The 12888-nt window shown below is 41.2% G+C and overlaps 3 protein-coding genes across 5 annotated transcripts in view; all 3 read left to right on the top strand.

Annotated features, from left to right (window-relative positions):
- The window catches only part of abcc6a (ATP-binding cassette, sub-family C (CFTR/MRP), member 6a), a 24739-nt gene extending 18664 nt beyond the window's left edge, over positions 1 to 6075 (top strand). The window contains exons 18-31 of the mRNA XM_032538702.1: positions 95 to 262; positions 472 to 655; positions 781 to 865; positions 949 to 1066; positions 1215 to 1422; positions 1529 to 1839; positions 2137 to 2336; positions 2551 to 2677; positions 2868 to 2969; positions 3095 to 3241; positions 3369 to 3527; positions 3700 to 3866; positions 4020 to 4214; positions 4713 to 6075. Coding sequence (XP_032394593.1) covers positions 95 to 262; positions 472 to 655; positions 781 to 865; positions 949 to 1066; positions 1215 to 1422; positions 1529 to 1839; positions 2137 to 2336; positions 2551 to 2677; positions 2868 to 2969; positions 3095 to 3241; positions 3369 to 3527; positions 3700 to 3866; positions 4020 to 4214; positions 4713 to 4821 — 2280 coding nt within the window. The 3' untranslated portion in view covers positions 4822 to 6075. The remainder of the gene's footprint in view (positions 1 to 94; positions 263 to 471; positions 656 to 780; positions 866 to 948; positions 1067 to 1214; positions 1423 to 1528; positions 1840 to 2136; positions 2337 to 2550; positions 2678 to 2867; positions 2970 to 3094; positions 3242 to 3368; positions 3528 to 3699; positions 3867 to 4019; positions 4215 to 4712) is intronic.
- A 46-nt stretch (positions 6076 to 6121) lies between these two features.
- Positions 6122 to 9915, top strand: LOC116703742 (lisH domain-containing protein FOPNL). The gene is made up of 4 exons (XM_032538706.1): positions 6122 to 6333; positions 7148 to 7345; positions 7602 to 7686; positions 8035 to 9915. Exons 1-4 carry the CDS (start codon positions 6306 to 6308, stop codon positions 8162 to 8164), a joined length of 441 nt encoding a protein of 146 aa, XP_032394597.1. The 5' UTR covers positions 6122 to 6305; the 3' UTR covers positions 8165 to 9915.
- A 2707-nt stretch (positions 9916 to 12622) lies between these two features.
- Positions 12623 to 12888, top strand: part of myh11a (myosin, heavy chain 11a, smooth muscle) — a 28078-nt gene continuing 27812 nt past the window's right edge. For all 3 annotated transcript variants that reach the window (XM_032525605.1, XM_032525600.1, XM_032525615.1), the window contains exon 1: positions 12623 to 12871. The gene's annotated coding sequence lies outside the window, so the exon portion shown is untranslated. The remainder of the gene's footprint in view (positions 12872 to 12888) is intronic.

Below are 12888 nucleotides of genomic sequence, written 5' to 3'. Positions count from 1 at the left end.
TATATAATAAGTTTATATAATAAGTTTTAAGTTTTCTATAAGTTTTTCTTCAATGTGATTATATCTAAAATTTCAAATGATAATGCCCATTCAGGGACTGAACCTCTCAGGTGGGCAGAAGCAGAGAGTAAGCCTGGCCAGGGCTGTCTACAGAAAGGCCGATGTATACCTCATGGACGATCCGCTGTCTGCTGTTGATGCGCATGTGGGTCAACACATCTTTGACAAAGTCATTGGACCAAAAGGAGTCCTTAGAGACAAGGTAATACACGTAACAAAGCCAATCCAGCTGCAAAGAGCCAAAATCTGGTTTTACAATGCCTAAACCACCTACAAGCACGTGGCATGCGCTATTGTTATCATAATATGGAAACCTCCAATTTGCTGACACTTGTTTTGAAGAAAGCCTCAATTTAGTATTGGATTGTGCTTACATACTATTTTTCGGACTTTTTGCGGCTTGCTATGAAGACCCGCATCCTAGTGACCCATGGGATGAGCTTCCTGCCACAGGCTGACCTCATTCTTGTTCTGGGAGATGGAGAAATCACAGAGTGCGGCTCCTATCAGGAGCTCCTCAGCCGCCATGGCGCCTTTGCTGACTTCATTCACACCTTCGCCAGCACAGAGCGAAAAGAGAGTGCAATTCAAAGAGGTAAGAAAAATTAACCAATCAAATAAACTTCAGTGTGTGCAGTAGGGAAGACTAATATGTCATAAACATTGGTCTAGAAATGAATAATCACAATTAAAAAACACAAAAAAATCCTTTTCTTGTAGCTGGTTCCAGGAGGTCCAATGCTCGTCTCAGCATGGTCGACTTCATGCCATTCTCCAGAGACCTATCACAGGAGCAGCTCATCGGGTATGTAAACAAATTCCTAAATATGTTTGGCATCCATGCATCTTTCTTACAAAACTGACCTCTGGCCTCTCCATATCCTCCAGGGGTGACACCACAAACACCAATCTGCAAAATATGGAGCCTGTGTCTGAAACCGACCAGGAACAGGTACCAGAGGACTTGGGCAAACTAACGGAGGCTGACAAGGCCCGAACTGGAAGGGTAAGTGAAAATTAATGGTGTGAAACTGGGCATCAGTGGCACAAAAATCAGTTATTCCAGGTTTAATGACCATAAAACATCAAATTGCTAATACAAACCAGGTTATCGAATTCCTTGAGATGCTACATTTTGTGTTTTTCTATAACAGGTGGCGTTGGCGATGTACAAGAAGTACTTCAAGACCATCGGCTTGGCCATCATCATTCCCATCGTCTTCCTGTACGCTTTTCAGCAGGGCGCCTCATTGGCCTATAACTACTGGCTGAGCGTGTGGGCTGATGACCCTATTGTTAACGGCACCCAGAGCGATGCAGACCTGAAACTGACCGTGTTTGGAGCACTGGGCTTTGTGCAAGGTCAGTTAGTTAAGTTTTATGTATTCTGGTGGCTCAAACTCTACAAATGAACAGACAACATTGGTTGGTTAATGTTCGCCTCAAACATCTTTCCCCTTCTCTTCAGGTATCGCCATCTTTGGTACGACTGTCGCCATCTCCATCTGCGGCATCATCGCCTCTCGCCAATTGCACACGGACCTGCTGATCAACGTGCTGCGCTCTCCGATGTCTTTCTTTGAGTGCACGCCCAGCGGAAACCTACTCAACCGCTTTGCCAAAGAGATCGACGCCATCGACTGCATGGTCCCCGACGGCTTGAAGATGATGCTAAACTACGTCTTTAAACTCATGGAGGTCTGCATCATTGTGCTGATGGCGACGCCGTTTGCAGCCGTGGTCCTTCTGCCTCTGGCTTTCCTTTACGCCTTTGTCCAGGTATTCCCCCCGCCAATGCTAAAACACACCACCAATAACTTTGATCTTTATTTTGTCTTTGAGAGTTTTGTGTTCAAGGTGGCTCAGCAAAAGCTGGGTCTTGTTATGGTGTGTTATTGGAAAGCTCCGGGCTCCAAAATCAACCCTGCTGATTTTGCCATTCACTTGTGTTTTGTTACCCACATGCTGACATAGATGTTACACACATTCACTATGAATTTTGGGAAAAGCCCTCAGCACTCCCTACTGGTTTCACTCATTAAAGCTGGTGTTTTACTTTTCCATTGTGGGCTACAGAGCTTCTACGTCGCCACATCCTGTCAGCTGCGGAGGCTGGAAGCTGTGAGCCGCTCGCCCATCTACACCCACTTCAATGAGACAGTGCAGGGCGCCAGCGTCATCCGGGCCTTTGGCGAGCAGTCCAGGTTCATTTTGCAGGCTAATGAAAGGGTCGACTTCAATCAGACCTCCTACTTCCCCCGATTTGTGGCCACCCGGTGAGATAATATGTGATTATAATATGCTTTCATTTCATTTATACATCCATTTTGCTTAGTTATAGTTCAGGAGGAATGGTAATGATTCATAGCAACAAGAGTTGCTGTGATTGCTTTATGTTACGTGGTTACATAAAAATGACTTCTGGCTTAAGTAAAGAAGACACATTTTGGTACTTGCCTGCCCACAGCTAAATCAATGTCACATCCACAGGTGGCTGGCAGTCAATCTGGAGTTTGTCGGTAATGGTGTGGTCTTAGCTGCTGCCATTCTCTCTGTGATGGGAAAAGGAACCCTGAGCCCAGGCATAGTTGGTTTGGCTGTGTCACACTCCCTCCAGGTAAGAAGCTCTGCCCACAGCAACACATTCTCACACAGTAGTTCTGGACTTGTGCCAATACACAACTAAAAAAGAGCAATTTCATACAACGCACAGGTCAAACTGGAAACAGTGGAATATAAATGCAATGCATTTTCGGTGCAGGAAAGAAAATCATTCAAAGCAAACCTCATTGTGTTTGATATTGCAGGTGACTGGAATCTTGAGTTGGATTGTGAGATCCTGGACTGATGTGGAAAACAACATTGTGTCTGTGGAGAGAGTCAATGAGTATGCTGAAACTGCTAAAGAGGTCAGCGTTCCCGCCGCACACACACATAAACAAATCACTGCTCAGGACATTTAATCTAACACTGTACAATAAGAAGCCTTTTTTTTTTAAAAGATCTACTCACACTTTCCTGTTGTCCAATTCAGGCGAGTTGGAGTATTGAAGGCAGCTCCTTGCCCCTGGCCTGGCCCCAGAGAGGTACTATCGAGTTCCAGGACTACGGGCTGCAGTACCGTAAAGGCCTTGAGTTGGCTCTGAAGGGCATTACCTTGCAAATTCATGAAAGAGAGAGGGTGAGTCATCTTGTATGATGAGCCCAGCTTTCAATTTAAACCACTTTTAATCCTGGATGAGTGAAATTGCTTGAAATGCAGAATTTATGTCCTACTTAAATCCTGACAAAAAACTTTTTTTTCCCAGGTTGGAATTGTGGGTCGGACGGGAGCAGGGAAGTCTTCACTTGCCCTGGGAATCTTCAGGATCTTAGAGGCAGCAAAGGGAAAGATCTTTATAGATGGAGTCAACATCGCCGACATCGGACTCCATGACCTCAGATCACGCATTACTATCATTCCTCAGGTGTGAAAGAATGTAATGTAATGTAATGACAGAAGCTGAGGCCTGGCTTTCATCATATAAACTGTGTGCAATAGCTGCAATCCGTATTCAATAAGCCATTCTAAATTGCAATAATTCTCTTACCACTTTGGACCATTCGGCAATGAATAACATCTGCTGTCCTCTCGGCCAGGACCCTGTGCTGTTCTCAGGCTCCCTCCGGATGAATCTCGACCCCTTTGACACCTACACCGATGAGGAGGTGTGGAGATCACTGGAGCTCGCTCACCTCAAAAACTTTATCTCTAATCTGCCTGATAAACTCAACCATGAATGCTCAGAGGGAGGAGAAAACCTCAGGTATACAGATAGGACTGATTGCAATGTAGATAGCGAAACAATTATCCATTTGTTTTGCTTAGTCAGTCATCAATATATTATCATAGGCATATCCTCACAAAGCGTCAGATAGAATCTAATATATGTGATTCTATCCCTCTCCTGTGTGTGTAGTCTGGGTCAGCGTCAGCTAGTGTGCCTGGCCAGGGCCTTGCTAAGGAAAACCAAGATCCTGGTTTTGGACGAGGCGACAGCTGCTGTGGACCTGGAGACAGACACACTCATCCAGTCAACAATCCGCACACAGTTTGAAGACTGCACCATCCTGACCGTCGCTCACCGCCTGAACACTATCATGGACTACACAAGGTGCATTACAGTCGTAGCAGTCAATATCTGGTGTTATTATATGATAAAGGATTAAAGATAATTTGAATTAACAATTGTACATTTAAGTAGGTTATAGAGTAAAATACTAAATATTGGTGGTTACAGTTACAGTTCTCAAATGTCTGTTTCATACCACTGTAACCTAAATACCTCTGGACTGTTATACTGTTTGTCAGACAAAATAAGCTATGGAAAGACATTATTTTTACTCTGGGAACCTGTAATTTGACTTTATTTTTGGCATTTTATAGACAAAACAATTAGCATAAATTATATTATTTTGTAAAGAAATGAAGAATTAGTTGCAACCCAACAATCACCTAACCACATTTAATCAAATGTTAATCACTTGCCCAGTTATAGGCCTGGACACCTTAAAAATCAAAAGCCTTTTTACACACACACATATGTTAAATCAGGTGTAAGAAAAAATGCTGGCTCTAAAACCTGTTTTCCTCCTTTTTCTCTGATTAACAGAGTGATCGTCATGGACAAAGGCCACATTTCTGAGATGGACTCTCCAGCCAACCTCATCGCACAACGGGGACAGTTCTACCGAATGTGCCGGGAATCTGGGCTGATCTAGTTCTTCATAGCATGGAGCTGGTGTCCAGCTGTACAGATGTGGTACCTTACTTGTGTGGCTCTCCAGCACACATTACATCGGGCCATTCCTTTGTGGCAGCTCAAAGCGCCTCTCCATGAGGGCATTGTCAATTAATCCTAAGAGCATCTGCTGACGCAGTCCTTATTTGTTGGTTTTTATCACACACAGACATGCTGTCCTAAAGACATGGTTAACCTCAGATGATGAACATTCAAAGGAAAGCTACAGTGGATTGAGTATCCATCCAAGCTATTAATATTATATATAGAGTAGTGGAGTCAGTTTATTCCAAGGAAAGGATAAAGCCAAGAGTGCCACAGATCTTAAGGATTTTCATTCTCTTTTTGAATGGGAGGTTATATTATTTTTGTAGTTTTTGTGTTATAAAGCACATGATATATTTTTTGATGTTGTCTCAGGCTTAAATGTTAATGTTTACTTACTGTTTAGCCTTACTGTTTATACCAAAAACGAGGCAATTTTATAATTGTAAAGAAGAGGTTTATTTTTTTTGTCAACTTGTCCCAGGAACTGGGACAGGAAATACTCTGACACACTAACCTTCAAAAGGTCCACCCTGGCAAACGCAGGAGAAGAGAGGTTTTCACTGCCTTCAAAATCTGAGCTAGAAGCAGCCAATGTGGAGATGTATATGTCACGAAAAAAGGAAAACATTGAAGTGAGCCAAGACATTAGCAATCGTCCAACTATGTTGCGGCTGTTGTTTATTTCTGTCAAAGTAAACACATAAAAAAGTCAATAGAGACCTTGCTGGTCCGATTTAACCTGACGCCGGTAGTGAAAACCACCATGAATGCCTCTTTAAAACAATGGTGATATATCTCTGTGTGATTGTGTCTCGGCCTCCACCACACAACTCAGGCCATTTGCAGAGAAGAGTAAAATCAGGATTGTTCTTATGGTGCTGACATGACAGACTGTAAATAGTCCACATTGCCCTTTACTCTCTTCAATGAAAGAACTCTATGAACTTTTCAAAGAGAAGAGGCATTTACTGTTTTTGTCTTACTGGTTTAGACAATATATTGTAAGAGAAACCATATAGTTTATTTATGTCATATGACAAAATGTATTAAGTGTCCTTAAGAGTCTGAGGATTGTATGATATTTATACTTTTTATAACAAGCTTGTTCATTTTTTCACTTTTACTGTTAATGTACTGTCTTGTTCCATACATCATGCTGAATAATAAAATGTATTTGAATTTACAATATGGTTATGCTTGAAATCATGTATTTTTAAATGAATGTGACCGTATTGACGATCATTTTGAAGGCATCTAGGAATATGCATGATAAGGTTTATAAAGATGTGACAGTTGGTTTGGGGTCGTCTGATCATCCAGTTAGTTGTAGTTACACACTTCCGTCACTAGACGGCAGAAGTCTATGGTAGTATTGAACTGTGGCAGACAGACAGTCGTTTGTTTACATTCGTTGCAATGGCGACCATCACTGAACTGAAGTGTGGTAAGTGCTCACTATCTTTCGTGATTTTGCCCACTTATGGCATTCGTAAGTGAAATTGGAATAGATAATAGACAGATCATTATACTGCATACGTTATTTTTAACTGCAGGTAACTCTAATGTTAGTTAGCTAAGTTAATTTGAGCTTAACCACAACAACACGATGCCCTCGCTTGTATGGGTCTCTATTAAAAAATACAATTGTGACATATAACTGAACCTAGCTAGTTGTCACCAAGTTGACGCCTTATAGTGACCCAAAGTTGTATCTAATGCGAAGATCTACATTTCAATTCGGCCTTTATAAATACAACTTATGTGCCACATAATTCTAATTTTGTGGATTTAACAACACTGCTCGAAAGTTTATTGAACGGCAGCCTAGCGAGGTTAGCTAGCTAACGTTAGCGCTAGCTAGCTAGCGTTAACCGTTAAGTTAAGTTACCTTAAATCACTTTTGGCCAAAGATGGTTGTACTTGTAGGCCTACATAAAGTAACGTTACATTTACATTAACGTTATTCCGAAATGAAGAGTGGTTCCTAATGATTCGGATACAATATTGTGTCATATTTGAAGAGGTATTTACTTTAGGCAATAATTGAGACAACATTAAATTTGAGAAGTAATGAGTAAGGTAAATATACTAAGAACCGCCCCAAACGTTAACTGTAATTTAGCTGAATACTGTAGCTAGCTAGCTAGATTGTAACCTACCAGAACGCAACCACACTCATAGTCATTTTTACTTAGTGTCATTTAATACACCAAATCTAGTACCTTACTTCGCATTAATCATCAGTACTATATATTTAGCCGTAAGGGAAACCTTGGAATCCCGTGGTGTGATGGGCCAGCTGAAGGCTCGTATCCGGGCAGAAGTATTTAGCGCCCTGGATGACCAACGTGAACCTCGTCCGCCGCTGTCCCACGAAAACCTGCTGATCAACGAGCTCATCCGGGAGTACCTGGAGTTCAACAAGTACAGACACACTGCGTCAGTCCTGACAGCAGGTGAGTGAAAAGCTAAAACTTATCCGGTAGCCCATGTGTCGAAAATATTTGTTGTTGAGTAATGTTTTTAGAAGGGCATATGAGTTGACCACTTCATAGTCAAGGGGTAAAAACAGCATTATACTTAAAGACAATACAGTACACACTCTTAGTATGATTTTTGATTCCAGCAGATGTTTTTGAAACTTAACTCTCTATCTCACAATTGGAGAGTAAAGTGCACTACTTCTAAATTCAGCTGTGCTTGTTTTCTCAGAGTCAGGCCAACCTGAAGTTCCCCTAGACAGACAGTTCCTGGCAAATGAGCTGAAAGTCACAGAGGATACAAGCTCCAAGTCTGTGTAAGTGCAGTACAGTCTGCTGTCCAACACATTGTTCAAAGATTTACTAAACTCTCTGGTAGTTTGGTCAGTTACTTACAGGATAATCCTTTCATAAGCTCTGTGATTCATCACAGTCTTCATAGCTCCATCTTGAACCACCTAGATATTTTCAATCATTTCTGCTTGTCTTCACCACTGCTTTGGAAAAAATATAATAGTGTGTACCAATGTAACCATAATGACCTGGGTTTGATTTTGGTCCAGGACTTTATCAGCCAACCCATTTTCTCTCACTCAGATTTTGCTTAAAAGACAATTTATTCACATTTGAAGTCACGTTTTTTTCCCCCACGCTTTCCTTTCCAGACCTCTTCTCTATGGCTTGGTGTGCCACTTTGTGAACAGCAGTGATAGCGGTGGAAAGGTGTTTCTGCGGGGTGCCTCTCTGCCAGCTGGCACAACTACCACCAACACAGTACCTGGACCTGATGCCTAAAAGTTGATGCACTCAAGTAATGGTACAGGATGGACTGAAAAGATGCCTTTTCACTTTTTGGCTAAATGTTCACAGGCATTACAGCATTGACTAAATGAATTCTACTGATACAACTGCACTAGTCATTTCTATTGCTTTATTATGTAAGTTGCCAATGATAACAGATGGCCTTTTTCTTTAGGTATAAATATCTGACTTTACCAATGGGTTTAGGATCAGTCGGTTGGTGTTGCTTGCGTTACTCCATATTCCTTGTTCTCTAATGAATTCATGCAAAATGTTATGAAAACATTCCTTGATTTCTGCTCTATTTTAATTTACAAATGTTTTATACTTTTATATTGTCTTTTAGTTCTTTAAAAATAAATGTTTTATATTTATGTATTCACTTTATTGAATCAAAAACGTGTGGCAATGCTCTTTCATTGGCTACCACATGGTGGCAGCCTCACCAAAGAAACGACTGAAGACTGCCACTGATTGAGGGTTGAGGAGTGACACTTTGTTGGTTGTGACTTGGTGAAGACACTACTGTATGTGTTCATCTCTAGCATGTGGCATTGTGCATAAAAACAGGGTACTCTAATATTGTGGTTAAAACGATCTTGCTACTTAATAATATGGCAACTGTATGAAGATATGGAGTTAACTTTATATTACTTCAAAGTATATTGTTTGTAATCAGAACTGTATTACAGTTGGTTCTTTTAAACATTTGCTTTATGCAATGCAGATCATCACGGTACAGTTTAAATAGTGCTGAATAACCTGCACCTGAAAGGTTGCTATAGTCACATTCAGTTACTTTCCTGTGATTGTCTTAACATTTTGGCACTCATTGTGTTGGTTTGTGCAGCCAAGCCCACGCATGTTGCCCCTGCCCCAATGCTACTGTTTGGGCCCGGAAACCTTTTGTCTGTAATAGTTAGATACCTCTTGATTAATAAGATGTTTTATCTTGGTCTCACATATCTGATAATCCATGTTTTATGCTAAATTAAATGGGGCATTGGCTAGATATTTTTATGTAGCAACTCTCCTGCTCGTTCACCTCTTTTGCTGTTTTGTCTGCTGCTTATGACCTCAATAACAGCAATGTTAGCAACACTAAAATGATACTAACTGTTCAGAAAAGGAAAGAGGGTCCTTGTCCTTCCTTTTTATTTCAGCAACTCATAAAACAAAACAAAAAATACAATAAAGAAACAAGACATACAAAGAACAACTACCATAGTTCTCCGTGCTGGACACATAAAAATGTACTGCAACAAGCCAATACTCTCTCATCTCACTTCCTCTTTCACCATTTAAGGGATCTTGACGTACGACCTAAAGCCCTGAGTTTCTGTAACTGATTGGCCAGCAATTTATTTCTCAGCCTTTTTACTGACGCATAACCCATGTCTAAATAATTTTTAGGTTTTACAAGTTGACTTATCCTATCTCCTCTCCCATATCTGCATCCCTTATTCTTGATTGTAGAGGCTTTAATAGATGAGATCATAGCTCTCAAATTAGCTCATTGAAAGAATGAGGTCATAATGTGCTGCACATAGTCTATTTTGCTGAATTCACCCGTGCCTCTGATGGAGCGAAATGTAACCATTTACCATTAGCACAACCTGTGCAACATCATGTAATGTACACCTAACTATACAATGTCCTAATGTATCGCTTCCCAGTCCCATTAGAAACAAGAATTTGTTGATGCGTGCCTATGCATGATGAAAATAGAGTCCCAGTGAGCATCATCTGGGACATTTGCAGTCTGATTTTACATTGCTCCCATGGAGGAAACATTATTTACCCTTAAAGGCTGTGGCCCTGGGACGCCTAGTTTATTGGCACAAGTGAGATATGTTCTCTTGAAAATGGCTATATAAGTGGAGGAAGTTTAACAATGGCACATGATTGTTCGATTGGCAACCTGCCCTATAAGTGGTAGCGTTTCTCTTGCACTGTATAAATTAGTTGTGTGTAAAAGAGACAGCTGTATAAATAATATTGAATGTAGTGGTCTTTTGACTGCAGCAGAGTGAACTGATGTTTGCTCCAGGGCTCAAATTAGAAAGCAATTGCATTCCACGAGTGTCAAACATATCCATAAACATATTTTCTCTCCAATATATGGCCATCTAAGGACATGGTGAAGAAAAACATACTACGTCTCTGCATTACAGTTATATGTTTTGTGAACTCTAATGCGTACTTTATATATGACCGCCCCCACATATACGCTGTTGTGGTGAACTACAAGAACGTGAGTCATACAGCTTCAGTCATTTGTTGTGTAAATTTACTCGCAGTCATATTTCAATATAACGGATAAGATTAGGATTTTACTGGTATACTCAGCATGGCTGTTTATTCACTGACTACTAGTGATTTAACCATCCTTCTCCCAAACTATTTATCCATGTTCACTGCCACCACCTCAGCTCCTCTTTACGTAACTGTCGACTTTTTATTGCTCTAAAGGTGTTTCACTTAGAGGTTATTCCCCGCTCAGACAACTGGGGGGAGGAAAATGTTCCGGCCAAAGTTTAGGGCGGACTCATTAAGTCATCACACAGTGCCCCCATACATCCATTTTTTTTAGATTCCTAAATCTGTCCTGTTCTTCCTTCTTACAGTGATGGCCGCACATCACATTAAAGAGAAATATACAGGTGACCTTTTCTCTGACAGAAGTCATGGAGTAATGGTATTGTGATATACCTGTTGGGATTAGAGAGCAAAGCAGTTTAGTGCAATGCAAAAAAAACATCTGACAGTCTGTATTTAATCAGATCAAGAGCAGGAAACTGAAATTGCAAATTGCATTTTTAATCCTTAAACATCTTTCTGTTCCCTTGTTGCCTTGGTGTACTTTATTTGGAAGCCATTAACCATTTGTGTGTCACAGCTAATTTACAGGTAAAGAAACAACTTTGTTTGTTTGAACAATGCTGTTGCTGCTGGACCATATTTAGTCACTGGGGCTCGGGGTGCTTGCCTGTGCTAGACTTTGAAAGTAACACAGAAAGCTGCCGAGATTCCAGGCAGACCCCACTGTCCTTATATGGCACACACTGCACCCTCTCTGTTCAGTGTATCTGTAGCTTTGTCTCTCCTCCTCCTGCTTCTCCTCCTCATCTCGTTCTTCATCCCTCCCTCTGCCTTGTCTCTCACCCTGTCTTTCCCTGAGGTTTTTGACCCTCATTTCTCTTTCATTGACGCCACACCACCTCCTTGATGTTGGCCAGGGTGAGCCCAGAGGTCCTCCTCCATATTGCTTCTTTGGTCTGTCTATCAGGTTACACACACACACACACACACACACACATACACAACACAGACCAGCCCATTGCTGTGCGTCTCTGGCACAAAACAGGTCCCGGCTATCAACCAACAGCTTGATTTATTAGAGCAAATAGATTGTTGTCCTTATATAGGAAGTTCCATTGGAAGCTGGAAACAGGAGGGATGCAGCAAGAGAGGGATGGAGGGGGGCGTTTCAATAGAAGACGTGTGGGATACACACACGGTCATCTTGTGAATTCTGAGTTATGTCGGGGGGGGGGGATCTCTCTGGGGCCTTTACAGTAAAGGGGGATTCCTGTGCTGGGGACAGCTTGCCTTATGAGGAGTGCATGGAGCAGATTGCATAATCTATAAACCCTTCAGCGTGTGAGAGTGGAACTTGCGGCCACTATGTTTTAGTTGCTGTGTCTCCAGTAAAGTATAGACTATAGATGCTAAAACCTAAAATACAGTTCTTTAGGGTTTACAAGACTTTCAACTCAACAGGGTAAAATGAACAACCTCATCTATGAGAAAAGAAAATGCTCATTGGGCCTTTTCAAGAAGACAGTAGTAAATACAGAGGTGTAAATACACTGTCATGGCTCACTACAACTTGAAAAGAACTGAGCCATCGTTAATGTTATCAGTAACACCTGTGGTTCTCCCACTATGAATATTACAAGTAAAAGTATACATTTAAAAAGTACCAAAGTATTATCAGCTAAATGTACTTGAAGTACCAAAAGTACCCATTAGACAGCACACTGTGTTAGGCTATATTCCCATATGTTTTATTAATTGATTGCTAATTTAATTTAAAAATATGTCGTCGTTTATAATACACTTTGCAAGCCGAATCGTAATCTGGAAAGTAAAACTTTAAATATAGCAGATACATGTAGTAGAGTAGAATTAAATGGAAAATAAAGTGTGACTACCTTACATGTACAGTAAACAAACATGATGTCCTTGTGAAAATGCCATTTCCCTTAGAGCAGTAAGAAGAAATCATTTAAAACGTTAAAAATATGTTTAAAAGGCTTCCCATTTAGTTATATTGACTTTGTAATTTGTATCGACATTTTATCAGCAGCATGACTCTCCACTCCATTGAGCACCGCTTCATTCACATCATCCCTGACTGTGACTCTTCAAAGCTGCCGGTGTCCGCAGTGCGCATGTCCTCTGCCTCCTGCCATCGCTATAGCGGATGCTGCCTGCCGCTGAACGATGCTGGAGGAGGAGGTTCGGCTCCCGCAGCCCCACCCTTTCGCTACAGTGCTCAGTTTAAATGGTAAGGCTCTTAATTTGACGGGGGTCATTTGGACTGTTCGTTTTTGGATTACCTCGTCAAGTCCGGCTGCTCCAGACCCTTACTTTCCAAACCCAAAGCTCCCCTGAACACACATTTCTTCTCTTTATGTAAGTATATCTGTTTC

Source organism: Etheostoma spectabile, chromosome 2, assembly GCF_008692095.1.
Source record: "Etheostoma spectabile isolate EspeVRDwgs_2016 chromosome 2, UIUC_Espe_1.0, whole genome shotgun sequence".
Classification (NCBI taxonomy): Eukaryota; Metazoa; Chordata; class Actinopteri; order Perciformes; family Percidae; genus Etheostoma; species Etheostoma spectabile.
The sequence above is the reverse complement of the archived record's forward strand: the minus strand, read 5'-3'. Positions and strand labels throughout refer to the sequence as shown.

What these genes read in the sequence shown, in the direction of transcription:
- LOC116703742 (XM_032538706.1), top strand. Translation starts at nt 6,306, where the DNA reads ATGGCGACCATCACTGAACTGAAGTGTG. An exon ending in CATCACTGAACTGAAGTGTG is followed by an intron (nt 6,334 to 7,147) that starts GTAAGTGCTCAC and finishes CTATATATTTAG; the next exon opens with CCGTAAGGGAAACCTTGGAA. An exon ending in TGCGTCAGTCCTGACAGCAG is followed by an intron (nt 7,346 to 7,601) that starts GTGAGTGAAAAG and finishes TTGTTTTCTCAG; the next exon opens with AGTCAGGCCAACCTGAAGTT.